The sequence below is a fragment of the Electrophorus electricus genome, chromosome 23 (assembly GCF_013358815.1).
Source record: "Electrophorus electricus isolate fEleEle1 chromosome 23, fEleEle1.pri, whole genome shotgun sequence".
Taxonomy (NCBI): Eukaryota; Metazoa; Chordata; class Actinopteri; order Gymnotiformes; family Gymnotidae; genus Electrophorus; species Electrophorus electricus.
This window is the reverse complement of record NC_049557.1, coordinates 3,579,205-3,599,628: the sequence shown is the minus strand read 5'-3', so window position 1 is coordinate 3,599,628 and position 20,424 is coordinate 3,579,205. Positions and strand designations below refer to the sequence as shown.

The 20,424-nt window shown below is 48.4% G+C and overlaps 1 protein-coding gene across 1 annotated transcript in view; it reads left to right on the top strand.

The window, feature by feature from the left end:
- Positions 1 to 20,424, top strand: part of grid2 (glutamate receptor, ionotropic, delta 2) — a 238,262-nt gene that overhangs the window by 193,256 nt on the left and 24,582 nt on the right. Inside the window, exons 11-13 of the mRNA XM_026999786.2 lie at positions 479 to 791; positions 14,706 to 14,844; positions 18,373 to 18,568. Coding sequence (XP_026855587.2) covers positions 479 to 791; positions 14,706 to 14,844; positions 18,373 to 18,568 — 648 coding nt within the window. The remainder of the gene's footprint in view (positions 1 to 478; positions 792 to 14,705; positions 14,845 to 18,372; positions 18,569 to 20,424) is intronic.

Here is a 20,424-nt window from a genome sequence, read left to right as displayed (position 1 = left end):
CATCTGAGCATCAAGAAACAATTTCGATTCAACAGCAGACAATATAGCCTCTCGCTAAAGCATAGGCTGTATTTTTCCACCACATATTTGTTTTGCTGGTTTTCAGTCTGATACTCAGTTACTTATTGTGAGGCAAATAAGAAGTGGTGTACCTGAACACATTCCCAGACTCAGCAGCACAGAAATATGAGTGATTATAACTGGAACGATTATTGCAGTGATGGGGCTGGAGAGCAAATTTCATCGTGCTCTTGATACCCGCGCAGCGACTGCTCCGCATAATTACGAATGTTCTGCTTCAGCCTGGTGAGAGTTTGTAGAGAACTCCTCCAGAACTTGCCAGGAGTCCCTTGTGCGTGAATATGTAAAAGGCAACTGGGTACCTAGGCCACTTAAGGTCACTCGGGCGCAGTGCGAGTGTTTTGCCACAGCGCGAGCACGCCCTGAGCGCGACCATGTTTGTTTTGTGCTCCTGCAGAGGGCAGACGTGGGCCTCTCGGCGCTGACCATCACGCCGGAGCGCGAGAGCGTGGTGGACTTCACGGCGCGCTACATGGACCACTCGGTGGGCGTCCTGCTGAAGAAGGCCGAGCGCACAATGGACATGTTCGCCTGCCTGGCGCCCTTCGACCTCTCACTGTGGGCCTGCATTGCCGGCACCGTGCTGCTGGTGGGAACGCTCGTCTACCTCCTCAACTGGCTCAACCCGCCGCGCCTGCCCATGGGCTCCGTCTCTTCCACTACTCTTTACAACTCCATGTGGTTCGTCTACGGCTCCTTCGTGCAGCAGGGTGAGCGAGACACGCGGTGGGGCCCGGGTGGGGCTGGGGGCCAGGGCCATGCGTCTGTTTGGGGGTCGCATGCATGTGTATGGATGGCTGGGGGGCATGTTTTGTTTTGGTTGGGGGAGGGGGGTTGAGAGGAGAGGAGAGGCGGGTGAGGAGCAGAAAGAGATCCATCTGCACCAACACGGGCGGAGCTGAGAGAGGGGCATTAGAAGGGGGCACTACCATCTTGGTTTACTCTGCGAGAGTAGCGAATGGTGGGGAGAATGAAAACAAGGGTGGAGGTTAGTGTAGCGCCAGAGGACGAACGAAAAGCGGCACCCTGTTAGCCTAATTGTTGGAACTAATTAATCGTTAAAAATATTTTGGGGTGTTGTGCAGCAGGAGGCTTAATTTTGAGGGAAAAAACCAAACATGGGCAGTTTATGTGAAAACCAGCGAACTGTCTGTCTATCGCTATCAGCTAATGATGATAAAGGCGATAATGAACCATGCTAATTGCTCTCTTATATTCAAAGCCGTTCGCCTTCAACTTGCAATCTTTGCCTTTTTAAAATGCAGTCACTTTGGCAAAATAAAGTTCATTAATGCATCCATGAGCCTCAATAAAAACAATGAAGCAATTTGTTCAGTCTTTGAGCACCAGATAAATGGGACTGATTGCAGTCAATTTAATATGATGAAACAAGATCGGTTGGGGCTCGCATGCACGTGCGAACACTTGCGCGCTTGTGCGCGCGCTTGTGTTCGCACGCACAGCCCTTAAATGCCCAGGCACGCTCATGGAAGACTTTAAGTGCTGTTGTAGTCCTTTCTCCTGAGCGTTCTGCCCAAGGTCTTGGAGGCAAAGAAATCGATTTCATGGTCCCGAGGGCTTGGAAACGGTTCGAACGGAAAATTCTCGATGTGGATGACCAAGGTGGCTCATTCTGCCTTTCTACTGCACTACTGTTCCTTGTTGACTTGCGACAGATAAAAAAAACAAAACAACAACAACAGGAATGGAAATGTATTCATGATTTGTGTTACTATTAGGTAGGTTGGGGTGGTTTTTTTTTTGCTTGTGGAGCGCTGGTTGAAGAAACAACACTCCTCCCTGAAACGAGGGTAGAGAGAGACATACGTGGATAGAATGATTCTTCCTGATGACTCACTTTCATCTCCCGTGACTCACTCCCAGACCTCCACGTCTCTGCTTACTTTTCTCTTGACATTTCTGTAGCGCTGGCTTCTAAACAAACAGTGATCCACCTCATCATTACAGGGTCCTCCAGCTGCAGAACTGAAATGTCACAAAAATGGTTTAGGGTGCATGTTGCAGCTACCTTTCTTACAACAGGGGGCTTGTTTACATCCCTTCATCCCTTCATTCATTCATTCATTCATTCATTCATTCATATTTCCTCAAACGCATGGCCTCCAGCTCAGATCAATGTTCAGTGGCCTAACCATTTTGTAGGCTACTGACGAGCTCGCCCGACCAGGTACGCGTGCTGTAGCAGTCCTGCGTCTGGGTTTCTGGAGTTTGTCTTTCCATGCTATAGACATTTCAATTTCCTGAGGATCTTTCAGTGGCCACTTCTCACTGACTTCCAGTCATTAATTAAAATGAGTACATATGTAATTAATGCCAGGGCCCCGGATGTCTTAATCCTGCTGAATGGCCTGTTCTAATTAACTACAGGAAAGAGCAGTTGAGTCATCTGGGTATGTTCAGTCATCACTTTAAGAGTCAATAAGGTTTCTGGGAAACTCATAGTGGGAGATAATTCCATTAGAACTGCCTGAAATAATTTTTAGTGCATTCAAACCAGAAACCAAAAAAAAATCATTATTATTGTATGTTTTGAACTGTATGTTTTATGTGTGCATTGAAAATTCTACATAGATTTATCCAAATCGTCCTGCCATCCAGTCATCTAACGTGATGTCATGTTAAACACGCAGGCAGATGACGAGACAACAGCTGGTTTCTTCTGCGTCAAACTTGTTTGTTTTATTGCGATGGCACGCATCCTCCGTTCTCTATATTGAACCGTCAGAGTCATGGGGAAGGGAAAATCTGAAGACAGATGATGAACTACGTCGGAGAATGAGGTTTTGTTTCAACCTCGACGGCGCATCAGCCAGCTGATGGTAGCGTTTGTTCACCACTGCCAGGGTTGCTTCAGTTGTCTGTTCATTCCTTGCTGGGCACGACGCCACTGGCATTCCAGAGATGACCGCTGCGTGAGTCTTTAATTAGTGACGATGTCAACGGGAATGTGGTACGTGCAGGACCGATGGCTAATGAAGAGAGACAGAGAGAGGAAGAGTGTGTGTGTGTGTGTGTGTGTGTGTGTGTGTGTGTGTGTGTGATGGGGTGGGATGGATGGCAAGCTAATTAAGACTGAGCATCAGTGTAAAAGGACAAATAAAGGATGAGAGGATGGAGAGAAGGTCAGTGTAGAGCGAAGGCACGCTGACGTGTTCTCTCGCTGAAGAGCACGCATGTCAAGCTTGTCCCATTTCCTCCTCATGGTCTCCCCACATGTGTCCTCCCCGTCTTACACACACGCATGCCCCCCCCCCCCTCTCTCTCTCTCTCAAACATGCTCCTCCGGCAGGTAAGGGCAGTAAGTGGTGGAGCTACGGGTCTCTATCAGACCTTTCATCTCCACTCTGGAGCACTCCTCTCTCCCTCTATCACACCCCAGCTCCGTATTTCCTGTTCCCTCCCCTCCTCCACCACAGTTGACACCCTAAAAAAAAGTGTAGCACCCACCCCGACATCACCCATCCACTGTGGTTGTCATCGTCGTCGACCCCAACATCCCTCTCTCCGTGGATTTGCGCTTAGCGAGGACCTTCCTCTAATGGCCTGTAAGAAGCCCTTTTTCGGTCCTGCGGTCAAAGCGGCAGGGGGGGAAACATGCTTTTTTTTTTTTTTTTTTTACACCTCTCGGCCTTCTGTGCCTTATCGCTGACATGCAGGGAACCCAGCAACAGCGGCGCCTGACTGAGAATTTCCGCCGTCCAGCTGCTGGGCTGTAATCTGTTCGGCCAAGCAGCCGGCCACGCCGGAGCGGCTGCCCTGGCTCGCGGGTCTGCTCTCCGCCTTTTGTTCGAGCCGCCAGGCGGCATATGAAAAGGAGAATGAGGATATGCGGCTGCAGCCAAGTCCCAGACGGCGTTCCCGTCCGAGGTAGAGGAGGCTGGCCGCGGCGGCTCGCCCGTCAGGCTTGGTCACGCGTGCTGTTTTACTTGGTCCCGTGCGTTGCTGGTTGATTTTTTTCCCTCTGAACTTCCATCCGTGGAGCTTTTGGGTTTCATCATCTCGCTTGTCTTTCCTCTACGCCATGGAGGGCTTTCAGGGTACCGCTGAATAATTGAGCAGCAAACGATCATGTCTCAGCTGAGGGAATAAGGGAAGGAGATTAATATGTCAGTCGTGAGCTTCTTGACAGTAGCTAGCACGATCTAGCTGAGTGCATCAAAGCTGTAATGATGGAAAACCTGTCGCACTCATGCTGATACCATCTAGTAGGGGGCGGGGCAACGTGCACACACACAAACACACACACACACGCTGCGAAGCAAAGATCAGAAAAACTGGCACGTAACAGGCCCAGATGAATCCCGCATACGTATACAAAGCGCAGACTGTCATGTGCCCAGTGGCACGCGCTCCAAGCAGCAGGTGGAAGTACAATGGTCTGTCTCCAGCCAAGTGAACAGATGCAAACTTTAGGCCTGCATTAACCCAGGGTTGCCAGTTCTCTCAGAAGTCGTCCAGCTATGAGACGTCCAGATCAGGGAACGACTGTGGTGGAGTGATGGGGTTTGATTTGGCAACCAGCTCCAAACCACTTCCCCCGGCCCCACGCGGGCAGCCCCAGGCAGACCATGCATGAGATTACCCATCTCCGTCCTGTCGCGGACTTCCTCTTCTCATTAGCCCCACCCGACGGAGGAGAGACTCGCCACAGTCCCTCGACAGCTGTGCCGCAGCCCCTTCCGTAATTACCGCTGACTCTCCATGTCCGCCCCGATTCCCAGCATGCACCACGGGGTGTTGACCTTAGAAAGACGCCCAGGGAGCACGGACCGGCGCCGGCGAATCCGTTTCACCTGTCACTGTGCGTGCCGCCGGACTGGTCCTCACGTCTGACATCTTATTTGTTTCAAGTAACGGGAGAGTGGGTGACACATCGGTGTAGCGGCAGGAAAAGGAGGCATGATTAGTTGTTTTTGCCTTTGGTTCCTGACAGCAGGACACTGTGGTGAAAGGAAAAGGTCAATATCGCTGTGCTTGGATGTCAAGTGCAGTTCTTTGTGTTTCTCTAAAAAGAGCTTGAAAGCAAATATCAAACTGTTCCGCTGTGCTGAGTTTAGGGACACGCAGAAAACACGTAGCATATTGCACAAGGTTTTAATAATTCAAATACAGACTACTCACTAATTCTGCTGGATAGCATTTAATTAAGGTCTGCTCCTAAGCTCTTAATATGTCCATGGGTTACTTAATAAAATTAACCAGCAAGGCAATTATGCAATTTCTTTGCACTTAACATGCAGAACTCACACTCACAAGTTATTTCACTCATATTTATTCCATATATAACTGTTCCCTTAGCTAAATGACCCAGCAATTTCTGGGCTCATATCATCTTCTGTTCTCAGTTTTTGCTTTTCACTTTTTTAACAACTCTGTCCACCGCCGGCTGAGTGAATACTTTGGTACAGTAGAGGGGGACTGGCATGTTTCTGAGTGCCATTCTGATGGTCGGACAGCTCTATAGCCGAGGACCAGCAGAACCGATTACATGACGGACCCGACACACAGCACACATTCTTCTGTCCATGCTCAGTTCCGAAGGGCCACCGTACTGCGCTGTTTAGTGTTTCCCTGGCTCCTGCACTCCTGGTTGAGCTTGTGAGGAGCTTGTTACTCAGATCATCAGATGCATCAGGCCTGAACTGTGCGGTGGTGTGGCACTGGGCTGAAGGAGATCTGAGAGTACATGTAGTGGAGCATTTCTGATTAGCAGTCGTGTCAGACTTTCCCAGGATTACATATGCATGCTCGCAGGCAAGTGGATCAACATGAAGGCTAAATCTTGTTATATATGTGAAGATCTTCCAGCTGTTGCTATCCCATTATAAGGCGAGCCACCTTTGATGTCAAATTGGGAGCAGTGTCTGAAAATTAGCTGTGTCTAAAATCTTGCGAGTTGGTTAGAAAATAGTTATGATAATGAACACAGTAGTCGAATAGCAATCAAACATAAAATGTAGTATTACTGCTACTCTATAGAGCTCTATAAGTAGCAGTAACACTCTATAAGTCTTATGAATCGTTTACTTTCACAAACTGTGTCTGTCAGTGAGTCATTAATCACATGAAGACTATTGGACCATGGTCATTCTGTACACATGTTATAACTAAGTTAGTATAAGCTCAATCAAAACACCTGAATGAACCAATGACTACTGGCTTCTAGTCGGGCTGTACCTATTAAAGGTTGATCGTTCAATTAGAATTTCTTCACCTCTTCACACATCTCTGCTGGGTTCATTGCTGTTCAGTCACTACTGGACTATATAAAATAAGTCTTTCAACAGAGGAACTCGTGGGTCAACGCAAACCCTCGAGTGCCTTCACACACATTCCACGCGATTGCCAAAGTTGACCTTTGAAAAGGTCGTGGTGAATCCAGTTTGGTTGTAGCTAGATGCGACTAGATTGCGTGTATGTGCACTTTCGGTCGCCTCTGTGGTGCCCTCAGTCTGCTTGGATCGTAGATCTTTGTACGTCTCGGTGCAATGGAACCATTAATTAATTTGGGAGCGACTCTGCCCCCTGGTGGACCTTTGGCCAAGACGCAATAGGAGAAACTGATAATGACGGATCCATTCATGCTGTAATGGCCCCCTGACGGTGAATTCAGACATTCCACTTCTCCTGGAAGTTCTGGGAGTCTCCCGCATGTTGACAGTGGCTCCCTGATGCCCGCAAATTACATGCAATACCCTGGAAATTGATTTTTATTTTGGGAGCGAGAGCGAGAGACAGAGAGTGAGTGACTGGCATAGTGAGAGAGTGAGGCATGCTGATTGGTCTCTCTTGGTGCTAAGTAGTTTCTCCGTGGGCGGGCTTTGCCGTCAAGCTTTCTCTCTTGTTCATTAGCCTTCAGTTCTTTTTAATGTCTTGCGGTGCCAAGGCAGTGTTCCCAAAAAATAAAATACAAAACACGTTCCTCTTCACGTGTTACACGTTGGTCGGTATCAGCAAATCATGCGTCATATCATCATCATATATGAATTTCTACCAGGAATATAAGATACTAGGAGATATCACTGATGTTCACAACATACATTTATTTACTCAAAGTGACAACCATTTCCCAGATTATTAATTTTATCATATGTGATGATAATATTGAATAATTCAATAATGTAACATCTGTATGATACTATATATTATGTACGTACTGTTATGTGTGCATGTGCGTGCACAAAACTACATAATTTGGCCCTTTTACCAACAACCCAGCCATTCCTCTTTAACTAAGGTTAACTGTTAATGTAGATGACTGTGTTATCAATGGCATCCATGCTGTACCAATGAACTCCTCACTGCTAGGAGTGGCTCTGCCGTTAGCACAGGTGCTGGCTTAAGCTCGGCTTTGTGATTGCCTGACTCGCGCGTTTTCTTTGTGTCCTGGATGCTTAGACTAGCATTAACGTTACTTGTCTTGTTCTAGACTTGTAGAGAGAGTGGGAACAGGTGAGTGTCAGGTTGGTATATACCGAAGGTTATATAGAGTCGATATGGATCGCCCAGAACTTGATAATGGCGAGGGCATACGGGGGAGTTCTGGTTGCGCCAAAGAGTCAAGCGTAGAAGTGCTCCTACGTACCGGCCCGTTTCGAGCACTGGCTAAAGTGCGTGCCTACCTGACAGGGCCCGAACGGGATGACGATGCTGTTTGCTGAATGGATGGAACCGTGACTTTGCTATTGCCCAGATAAGGTCACGGTTCCAAGCGGATTAAATGACTGTAAAAGACACGTTGAGGTGAGTTTAACAAGTTTCATTCATTCGTTAGAATCGCTAACGATATTTAAATTAGCTGCTCTATTGACGGCCTGCATGATGAGGCAAAACCCCCTGTAGACTGCCAACAGCATATTCAGCAAGGAATATGCAAGCAAGCAGTGTGTGTAAATAGTTTCAATATGTGAACGTATTCACATATTGAAAGGAGGGGGTTGGGTGGAGGTCAAGTCTTGCCTCAACCACATCCCAAACACCACTGCCCCTCCTCACCCACTACAAGCAGTCATACCTCACCGCAAGTTAATGTGCGTTCCTTTGCATTAGGTGAAAAGAAATATTTAATTAGTGTGACTGTCCATGCACCATTTGTTCTGTAAGGCACAGGGGAGCAGTGTGGACGGTTTACGAGTGCGCAGCTGGCCGCTGCCTCCTTTTGATGTTCTCGCTGTTGTCTGGCAACTTCCTGCGAGCTCTAGAAGGTCCTTTCTAGGGCTTTTTTTTCCCCTCAGCTGATATTTATGTCCGCCCAAGAGGTTTATGAGGCATGTACCAAGGATTTTATGCTTTCCACCCTGCGCTGAAGGAGTGTGCGAGCTCATTTGCCAAATGCAGAAGAAAGAAAGAGGGGGAAAAAAGGCCAAGGTGGCTAAATAACGGAACGTGACTGTAACGTACGCTCACGCGAGGCCGGCCTTCCTCCGCGCGGACTTCACGTGCGCCGTTTCTGTTTTCCTGAAGAACGGAGCCGACGAACAGGAAACGACGAGCACGAGGAAGCCAGTTCATCTGTTTAGGGAATTTTGCCTGCGCGTTATTATCTAGCCCATCTGTATTAACAGCAATAACAGCAGTCTCAACTAAACTGGGGAAAGAAAGTCATTTTTCTTGCTATTACAAACCCTTAAATTATATCTTGTGTATTGATTGGTAAAATTAAAATGCGAAACAAACAAACTGCCCGGGCGGGAAGGGCCTGCTGAGTCGGCCGCTTTGCTTTGCAGAGGGAGGCGATTTTGTTTTGTTGCTGAAGTGGCCAAAAAAACAAGAAGAAGAAAAGGGGAGAAATTATTGCTTTTCCATAGAATCCTGATAGGGGAGCGTGCTTGTTCTGTGCTTCAACGATGGAAAAATCCGAAGGCCGCTATTCCGCCTGTTGGAAGCGGATCAGAGCTTTTTCGATGACTCGACGAAAACGAGCAGAAGGACGGTCGGTCATACAGTCTCCAGCGCCGACGATCCCCTTGCGCTCACCTTTTTTTTTGGTCTTTGTTGTGCGTGCGCGAGGGTTTGCCGTCTGCGATCGTAAATATGCATCGGCTCACTCCAGAGAAGCTGCCCTGCTGTAGCCGTGCATAATGTACCTCATCTCTCTTTGTGAGAGACGCAGACTGAAAGAGCTCCTCGTGCTCGCGCCATTGTTTTCCGTGCATTTTAAAATCCACTCGTGGCGGCCAAAGGTTGAGCGTGTCCTTTCTAGTGTACAATGACGCGCGTGGCCGTGTCCGTGGTCTCCGCCCGTCAGCTGCGTATGAACGCGCGCGTTTGCAAGATCTCGTTTGAAAGCAGCGCAGTGTGGAAGAAAGTGAAGTAAAGCAGCGTGTGTTTTCCTCTGGTGGCATGTGAACAGAGTGCGAGTGAAACGGGCACGGTGAGGTGGCGTCTTGCCGTGTCATGATACAGTCGATTGTGGAACAAGGAACAGATGGTTCTGAGACAGAACGTCAAGTTTAGCTAGCACTATTATCAAAATGCACTTAAATTACTGTAACCATACATATGCATACACAAGAAAACAGCTAGATATCTGATATCTTTCTGAATACAGTGACTTAAAATCCTTTGGTTACCATACTGGTACTCTCTTTTCTCAGTGTGAAAATAAATGGCTTGTTTGTTTATGTCAGTGCAATCTACAACAGTGCAGCTGTACAAAATGCCATGGTTTTGTGTATTTACATATAGCATTTCATGTGCAAGCTCATTGCTTTAAGTCTGACAAGTGCTTTAAACACACACATACAGCGTCAGAGCTGTGTCAGTGTGATGACTAACTGATAGCCAGGTTTCCCACTAATACTGAAAAACAGACATTCTGTTCAAACCTAGGACACGAACTGAGCGCTCAGCGAGCAGGCTAGCCACTGCTCAGTGAGTGGTCAGTGAGACGAGAGGAGAAATCCAACCTGAGCTCTGACAGTTGCTGGAAAATCTGCATAGAATACATATGAAGGCAAATAAAGTATCTCGAGTATATTCAGTTGTAAATTGCAGAGACTGATTCTGATTCTAATTGCCATCTCTCTGGGATTCTGTATTACCATAATTCCAGGATGAGTCAGAGTCGCGGCAGGTTGCTTGGGAACCTGCCTCGGTTCATATTCCGTGTTACACTATCTTTTTAGATGGCACAAAAATTAGAGTGAGGATGGTTTTACCCAGTTTTCTACGTATAAAACGAGCATTATCTCTCTCTCTTTTAAAGCCGGCCTGCACAAATATCTTCAAATAGCCAGGCTAAAACTAATTACCATTGAGCTTCAATTTGAATGTAATTGGCTCTCTGTAATTTTCCGTTTGGGATACTAAAGCTTTGAAAATATATATTCTCACCAGTCCCTCCCCTTTCCTATATCTTCTTGATGGTCTTGCTGGCAGGATGAAGCTGGATTGGATCATACCAGAACAGCTGAGCAGTGGGGGAGGAAAAAGGTTGGCGAAGTCAATCTGTCTCGCTCTGTCTGGCCAGTTCCATTTTTTTGAACGAATCAAAGTTGCAATTTTCACGCTGTGCGGCCCGTTGTGCCGACCATGGTGCCCGAGCGCGCCCGGCAGCCGGACGAGCACGCACGCGCCGCCCCTGGGCGGCGTTTTACAGGTGGAGTCCCTCGTTCACGCTAACGAGCGGAAGCTGCATTTCCCGCTCTCTCGCTGCTTGGGCTCGTGTGGAGCGACGTTATCAGGGTCTCACCAAGACTTGCTTGTTGTTCTGCGAAATGGATTTGCCGTGATATCATCTGTGAGAAGCGGGTTATCCACCCTCCACAAAAAAATTATTTACTTTACATAGCGACAAAATGGAAATTACACTGAAGGATACGATAACGATGCATCATGGTAGATCCACCGTCGGTGGTATGGAGGTGGGGGGACGCAGGATATCACCAGGTCACACTGTGCTCGTATCATTTCCCCTGTGGATGAGATGGCGGCACACGCAGACAAGGGATGTGAGGGCATGGCAGTACAGCGCACTCGACACGGGGAGGCGTCCGCTCGCGCTCCCTGAAACGTGGTCTTGCTCGGTGTTCCTCAACGGAGGCGTGTATCCCCCTCGCCCGCCCCGTAATCCCAACTAAAGGTTAACGTGCTCGATTATAAAAGCCAATCAGTCGCTCACCCCTGATTACACGGCGAACTGGTGGAAAATGAAAAAATAAAACTCTGTGCTCACGTGGTACGGGTCTACCTTCATACCAGGCCCAAGTTTTTATTTATTTTGGTTTTTGAATGTGTAGCGAGCAGTAATCCTATGCCATGGAAATGAGTGAAATCCTGTTTTACTAGTGAGTGGAGCCCGAGGCGAGATTGTGTTCACAGATGATGCACAGTGCATTCACTTCTTTGTTCCTATGGGATGGGTTCCATCTTCCTCTGCTCTCGCTCTCTCTCTCTCTCTCTCTCTCTCTCTCTGTTTTGCATGCCTGAAGCCTGCTAGCATTCCCGTCCAGCAAGCAGAAGCTAAAGAAATGTGTTCTTGCCATTTATTTATTTCTTTATTTCGATGATTTACAACGCTGGGAGTTCCAGGGTGGCTGCGAGGTGAGATAGCGGCTGGCGAGGCAAGGTTACGCTTCCCAGCAGTAAACTGTATGCAAATTGATGGCATTATTTGCCAGCCAGCCTAATAATGGGATATTTGATGGCTTGAATAAATTGCATTCACACACACACGTACCCACACACCCCCTCAAACACGCAACCACACACCCCCACCGACATGCAGACTCACAACCTCCTGGGACTGGCACTATCCCCAAGAAATAAAGTTGACATGTGGCAGGCGTCACCGCTCCAGCCAAACTATGCCTGTTTGCCTATTGAAGTTATTTATCACCAAAATGCACTTGCAGAGAAAGGGAATAAATAAAAATGAACACTAGTTATCACCTACTACAATCTTAAGGGCTCAAAGTGCTGCTGAGATTTAAAGCTTTACATGGTGTGTAAATGCAAACTTCGAATTGTTCTGCACCGGTAGCTTCACGGGACTTATTTGAAGTCGATTTAACCATTGAGTGACACTGAGCTAGAAATGTGTAGGACTACTGTTCCCCTCACCCCATGCCTCTGTGAGCCTACAGCTAGCGTCAAGACTAAAGCCTGTTTCCACTTTCACTAAGCTGAGTTTTAATTTTTCATCAAATATAAGACAGTTTGCACCTTGCCACAAAAGAAAAGTGAACCTGGAAAGCCAGATTTAATACAAAGCTGTTCTCAAGTACTCTTTCTACCAAACGATGCCTCTTTTGTCCTAAATTATTTATTCCGACATGTTTATCTACTGTTTTGTTTTTTTTTAAGGTTAAAGCATCGAATGTTGTGCTGTATGCAGTTTTCATATTGAGTGGTAACCGTGTTCCTTATCTTAACTAACACCGTGTACTCAGAGGCCATGGTGAGCACAGAAAACTCAGCCCCATGAATAGGAGTTCTACAACTCCAGAAGAGGTTCATCCTGAAGGCCGGCACCTGACCTTCAGCTGATTGGCTTTTCCGCAGCCTTCCCGGGAGAGTGCAGAGCGAGCATGGCCCCTCCGCTCACCCCCAACTACATTTACAAGGCCTATAACTGCCATGAAGGGCTTTTCACGGAGTTCCAACAGAGCGCCATCCGCTTGGGCTTTCCACTCCGGGTAACCGTATCCTAGCTGCGAGGAATTCCAGCCCGGATCCTACATTTGGATTAACGGGTCGAAGCCTTGTCAAGGCTGTGCAAGGAAATTCATCAAACTTCTCGACGAGCGTGCTGTTGTAGGGTAGATAGTAGGTTAACCCAGCATCTACAGATCCAACAGCAGGCATCATTGCCTAGGTGATCACTCTCATCTCTGGTTTGAAGAACAACTCCCACACACTCGCACTCGCCCACACACACACCTACGCGTGCGTTGCGTGCACTCGCGCGCGCACGCGCATGCAAACATTCGCAGGAAAGAAAACACAATAGGGCTCTTTCTGCTATGGATCTTTTCTTCTGAGCCTCCCGTTGCAGCGGGTGCTCGTGGGCCGTGAGGGGCTGCAGGCGGCTTGTCGCTCCTGCTCCTCTGCCGAATCAAAAGCGCAGCTCGAAGAAACCCGCTGGAAACGGGGCCCGCTGATTTCATGTACGTGGCGGGGGGGCTTTGACTCCCAGTCACGAGGCTTCCGGATAAAAGCTGCTTTGCCGGCTGCCTCATTTCCTAAAGATCAGCGTCCTGTCGGCAGGAAAAAGGGATTCAATCAGCCTGGGCTAACGGCCCAGGCACGGCGATATCCTGCTCGCGGTGGGGCCTGTCTCGTAGGGCGTTTTTTAACTGGAGAAGCATCCAACTTCCCACCCCCCATAGCCCAGTGGGTTGCGCTGGGACAGGCTTTTTGTTGGGAACAGCGACTGTAAGTAAACAGACGTCTCTCTGATCTTGGGAGCTTTATTAGCTTGTTACTCGCTCTCTGTTCTGGAGTGCGACAGCAGTTTTGCTACAGCCTGGGTGATTTTTTTTTCTCTCTCTCTCTCTCCTCATGCATGTGCTAACCCGAGCGCCATCGTGGGATGCATAAAGAAACAGAAGTTTCCTAAGCTCCTAATTTTTTTGAAATGTAAATTCTTTACAGCCTGTGGGAGAGTCTTTTATTCCCATAAAGAAGTCCCAGAGAGGGAACGTGCTCCTGAACTTCTGAAAACTTGCTGTGAAGTGTGCGAAAAGGCGCAGCTGGGTTCGGAAAGTGACGCTCGGGCGGGGAGAGTGCCATGGAAGCCCTTCAGCGAGGCCTTCAGACATTCCTTCAAAACCCAAGTCCAAACAACGCGGGGGTTAAAGTATTATGTGTTGCAGAGGAGCGCCCTTTGAAGCACGCGCTTCCCAGCTTTTGCCTTCTCTATCCCAGGATAGCCCCCAACGCAAGAACCTGAGAACTTAAGGATTCTCGAGAAAGCGTAGGGGAAAGCGTAGCTAATGGCCGCTGAGCCGCACGCCTCGGGTTTAATCTGCTCCGACGCGCGTGGCGTAGGAAGCGCGGAGCCGGAAGCCTGTGCCGTGAGAGCACGCGTCACGTCTTCGGCAGGTTTCCTTCCAGAAGATGGGCCAGCTTAAAGAGACCCCTGCAGACGCGCTTGGCGTCTTTGCCGCAGGGGCAGAAAGCCGCAAAAAAAAGGTGAAGGGCAGCGGTGCGGAGAGACGCGCGGGTGGGGCGCGTGCGGTCAGGAGCCGGCGGAGGCCAGCGTCTACGACTGCAGAAATAAAGCGTTGACGTTACCGCCACAACCGACTCCCTTTGAAAAGTTCTTGCCGCTGCTCAATGGAACAAAGATTGTTATCTCTCTCGCAGCACATCCGTTTGTAATCAGGCACGGATTCTGACAAGATCCTAGCTGGAGCGCACGCGGTCCCTGCTGACGCGCTGAATCATCGCTTTATCTTCGCTGGAAAGGATATTGACATATTTGAGACTGTCATGCAACTAGTGAGCTCTGCATCTGTCCATGCATAGTCTGAAAGAGAGCTGCATCTCCAGGCATAATGCCTCCAGGAAATGAGAGCACTCGCTCACACTGTGTGTGTGTGTGTGTGTGTGTGTGTGTGTGTGTGTGTGTGTGTGTGTGTGTGTGTGTCTTCCCGCAGGTGGAGAGGTACCCTACACCACTCTGGCCACGAGGATGATGATGGGTGTCTGGTGGCTCTTTGCCCTGGTCGTCATCTCTTCATACACGGCTAATCTGGCGGCCTTCCTCACCATTTCCCGAATCGAGAACTCCATCCAGTAAGTGTGGGCGGCACTGTTGAGCCAGCCTTTCCCACAGCCTCCATCCTTCATCTTCTTACGCAACGTGCAAGACGCAGGCGCTCTGGATCCGGGAGCCCGGACGAGGCGCCTCTGTGCCATTGCCGCTGGATGCGCCGCTCTTGCGTTGTGGAAAACCTTGAGGTGGAAGGAGGTTAAGTCGCTAAAAGCCACCTAGCGTGACATCCGCCGTTCTCTCGGAGGGAAGGGAAGCCTGAATCAGCTGATTGTATCAATTACTACTAAGACACACTTGTGCAAACACAAGACGTGCGCCACGCGCGCACGCAAATAGTAGCAGAGGTGCAGAACTCCGCTGACGGGCTGCATGCAAATGAATCCGTACGAGAGTCAGACTCCACTCTCACACTGTTGCCTGGCAAATCGATGACTGCCTGGCGAAACACACTGCCTGTGTGTGTACGGTTATAGGGTTGGGAGTGTGTGTGTGCGCACGCGTGTGTGTGTGTTCTCTGAGAGCGTGAGATCCTTGTTTTAGTTCCCGTCCACTACCAGTAACATGCATGTACCTATCGTACAAATACCAGTGAGGGAAACATCCTGCATCTAGACACAGGTACCACACACACACACACACACACACACACACACACACACACACAGGAACCACACGTATGCATATCATTAGCTCTGCTTAGCTTTGCTTGTTTACCTCCCACTATATACCAACGTTCCCCTAAAACCCAGCATTGTTAGTGGATTACTCATACTTCACAGTGCCTAGCAGTGATAGAGTTAATTGTACAATTGCTCATCGCACTTAACACATCGCTGTGGCGAGGGTTACCAGGAAAAAGAGTGCTGTAGGTTTTTTTCCCCTCCGCCTTTCCCCACTATGTTTATTTTCTTTTGCATTTGATTGTCATTAATGAGTCTGTGCTTTAGATCACTTGGTTCTAGTTATATGCAGCTAATTAGGATTTGCATAAATTTAAATGCATTATCCTTTAATGTGTAGACTGTGCCGGGGTCATTACAGTAATAATTACAGCCTAAACTCGACACCCAGGGGTCTGTTGTGTTTAAAAGCAAGGGATGAGCTGCTCCAGTCAGGAAACACTGAAAGATTCATGAAAATGAGAAAAAAGAGAGTCAGATCTCGTAATTAGATGGTTTTGTGTTGTGAGTGGAATTTGATTACCAGATAGAAAGGCTGTAAATGTCTAGTCACTCTTCTGTGCTCCCAGTCCGTTAAACAGATGCTCCTCGAAGCGCAGCAGCGTTTAAGCTTAAGGAGACAAGGGTCTGATCGGAGGAAGCTGACCGGATGACTCGCAGATGGTATCAGTCAAACCGGTCGAAGCGGACTGACGTCTTTGATTCAGGGAATCGGACAATTTGAACTAAGCTTGTATTTATTTGTATTTGGATAGATTAACACATTGTACTTACGGCGTATGGCGATCATCGCGTTTGCCGTTTTGATTTAGCACTTACTTAAGAAAGAGAAGTATTTCCGGATGGCGCTAATTTGCAACATTTATGAGAAGCAAAAGCCTTTAGCGTGTCTTGTTGCGTTTAATTGTTCTGCGTTGAAGGACTTGCTGCACAATACCTCTGATTTGCTTTCTGTACAGGCGTTTAGGCTGTTGTTAGGCAGTACCCATGCATGAGAAGAGGTGGTGGAAACGGAGCACATTCCACCTTTCAGCTAAGAAAACCTAAAAGAGCAAAGAAGAAGTCGTTAAACGCCGCAGGACTGTTCTACGGCCAGGCGGCCGAAGGAGAAGTACCTTTAGCTTCTGAGCTCTTTTAAAATGCTATTGCTAAAAGCAGCGTGTGTTTTAAATCTTTGAGATGGCTTGTTTTTGGAAGAATTAGATGTTATTGTGTGCCTGTCGGTGACAGCTGTTTTAGTTATCAATGTTTTCAGATTTCCTGCCTAAGACGCCGGCGTTTGCCAGTTCTCTGTTTTCCATGACCTATCATCCAGCACTTCCCCGAATAAGCCCGCTTCCCGCAACCCGCTTCCTTAATCAAAGCGCCATTTTTGGATGCAAAATGCAGGTCATAGTTGCACCATCTGTTGTGCCTCCACACGACGGTCCCTTATTCCACTTATGGACTTTCTGTCTCTCAAGCTGTCAGTTCTGAAGGCCCCGCCCTGATGAGGAGGCTGTGTGCTCCACACTCAAGACAAGACGTGCCCGTCTGCTGCAGGAGGGCGGGGTTTGGGGGGTGGGGCGTCGTGTCGGAGGCAGCGGTACTGGCTTGATCTGGCAGCAGGCAGGGGAGCAGGCAGCCATGCCGGGCTGCCCAGTCTCAGGCTATCGCAGCCAGCCTCTCCTGCAGGGTTAAGCTCCTCTGCTGCCAGACAGATAACTATGCTAAGGATGACTGGGGGCTCCTTTAAGAGAGGAACCGCCGTAGCAAGAGCTCACAGTATATCACAGCCAAAAACAAAAGAAAGAAAATCACTGCCACTGAAATTCCTCAAGAGTGTATGTTTGGATGGGTTACAGTTATAAACTCCAGAGGAGTGAAAATAAGAATATGTTTACTTTTATGGTTACGTTGCGGTTTTGTTTTTTTGCTTTTTTGTGAGGTAGTTTGAATACAGTTGTGGTCAGCCATCCTTTTGCCCTCCTGTGACGTATTATGTTACTGCAGCCTACTTAAACATTCCCCCTGATTGTCAAATGACTCCCTCCACGCAATCATAAAGGTTTAGGGCAGAAGAATTACGGGTGGGGAACAATTGGGAGCAGTGAAAGGTTCCCGTTTGTGGCCCGTTTAATAAATCCTCAAAGGCCACTCAAGTTATGTAATGAAAGAGGAGGATAAGAAGATGTCAGCTGTCTAATGTAATAATATTCAGTCAATTAAAAGCCAACTCAGCTATGTACAGTAATCTCTCAAGTGCCAACTCAGTGTTCTACTTTTCCAAGTGACCCCCTCAAAAAGGTGTTATTTTTACTAGCACTTGCGCACAGCTGTTAGATCTAAAAGATTCACTATGTGATGTTTTTTTCCTCTTAGTTGTGTTATCTATATTTGTCTTTAGATTCTCTCTCTCTATGTTAGCTTTCGTGTGAGCAGGGAGTCATCAAAGCATTTCACTGCTAATTATACTATGTATGAGTACATATGTTACAAATAAACTTTGTTTTGATTTGTTTTAAAAATGGCTAGCTATGCATAATAAGGTTAATTAACCTATTAACCTTGTTATAAATAATGTTCCGTGTATATCAAGCTATAATGCTTCAATGAAATTAGCCACGCTACCCTATGCGTGCACATGTATCATGTGCCCAAACATTACACAATTGAATGAGAAATCAGCTTCAAACTTTAAGAAAGCTGGGTATAAAGTATGTGGTTAATGTGCGTGCGGGCGTGCATGCACACCCCTGCGACAATGCAGCGCCTGTTTGTGGTATACAGCATCCAGGCCTTTCTCAGCTGACCTCGTGGCCGGGGTGATGGGATGGTACTCGTTCTGTGCTCAGCGACCTGCCTCTCTTCCTCCTCCTCCTCGCGCAGGTCGCTGCAGGATCTGTCCAAGCAGACGGACCTGCCCTACGGCACCGTCCTGGACTCGGCCGTGTACGATCAGCTGCGCAGCAAGGGTCGCAACCCCTTCGAGCGGGACCCCATGTACGCGCAGATGTGGCGCATGATCAACCGCACGGGCGGGGCTGAAAACAACCTGGAGGACTCGAAGGAGGGCGTGCGCAAGGTACGCCACCCCACGCGCGCACACACACACACACACACACGCGCGCGCGCGCACACAAACTCGTTTGCGCTTCAATTACTGCACTTACCAAAGGGAGCGCGGGCGTGCCGAGCGCCACGCGACGTCCGCCTTGATGTTTTGCGACCGAAGTTATCAAAAGGGAAACGAGCTAACGCGGCTTAATGGCTCTCGCGCGGTATAAGTGATTTCTCTCGGAAAATTCCCTCGAGCTAATCACGCGCCGGTACGTCGCGGGTTTAGCGCTTTATTTGTAAACCCAAAAACAACCCACCCCGATTGCTTTAACTAAGGTTGTTTTCATTCCATAATTTGACATCGGCTTTGCAAGCCGCAATTAAATAAGCTGGTAAGTGAGTAGGTTATGAAAATGTTAAACGACTTCATCTAACCGTTCGGCGGGTGCACAATATGAATGGCTAATTAAGACCCGTTGCCATGACTCGGTTCTTTTTTGAGGAGTTCTTGACTGGCAGGTAAAAGCTGTGTGCAGCATTCAGGCTGACTGTTCTCCGGCCTCTGTCCTCGTATACGTATTCGTGTAAGTGCATTTTGTCTTTGGTGTAAGTATGCTTGCTTGTCTTTAATGCACAGTATCTGGGGTGAATACATTTGTGGAAACATACCCCACCCCCCATTTTGCTGTTTCGTTGATAGCTGTTTCAAATCTTCAAATTATCTGCAAAGGTGTGAAAATGTACACACAGCTTCAAATGGAAATCACTGAGATATGATGATGTACACCAGACTATGCTTTGGCTTCTTTATCAAGGATGAAACAGCATAGATAAGACAGAGAGACTAAAATAATGAGATAATAGCAGATCGTTTTACCTTCGTAAATGTTTATGACATTTGTATTCTCTGATGTACCTTCTGGATGTCCTAATACACACCACCCCTTTGTGTGTCTGAGAACTTAGGATTTTTTAATGGCTTCCTGTGCGAGCTGAGGCCTGTGCTTTCAGACATTTGATCACCATGGCATGTGAGAGCACCACCCCAGCGAAGCAGCCCTTCACACTGTAGACGGACCTCACGCCTCCATAAAGGATTTTAAAACATGCATTCAGATTCGGAGTAGATGACGACGATCGCGATGGTTCTTCTCCTTCATTAACAAAGCCCCAGTATGTGCCCAGTGTGGCCAATATGTACTTTACATTGGAGAGAGATCAATAAAAGGGAGAAACGTTAAAGGAAGGTAAAGAGGCCGGAAGGGAAGGGGCGAGATGGAGAGATTAACGGCGCTCTTCTGCAAATGAGGAGCTAATGATGCTTCCCCTGCTCCCCTTTCTGTGTTCTGTGGGCTTGAGCGGCTGCTCATTACCAACGTGAGCGTTCCTCCTCCTTTCATTACACAAACACTTATTTATCACCCCTCTCACAGCCAGCTCATTAGCTTTTTGTCACACTGAAATGCGGATTGCGGTGTTTCCCGGGACGGCTCAGGGACAGTCCCGCGGGCCAGCCCCGTCTCGCCCGAGGTTCGAGAAGGAAGCTGTCCTGACAAAGGGGAAGCGGCATGGGTTTGGGGGATTGTTGCTTCTCAGCCCCCCGCGGGGCGCTCCGGGTGCCACTGCGGTCTCAGGGGCCTCAGGGCGGCGGGGTCGAGGTCGGCCCCTGACGCTGCCCGTTGTGAGCCTGCGCTCGCGTGCGCGCGCGTACGGATGCGCATTCAGTGAAGCTTATCCGTGCTGGAGAGCGGGTGTAACCTTCCGAGCCGGAGAGCAACAAGCGCCCGTCTGCCAAAGCAAACGCGGAGGTCTGGGGGGAAAAGCGCCATCTCGGGCAGGAGAGAGTAAGTGGCGACAGAGGGCAGAACTTTAAAAGCGCGA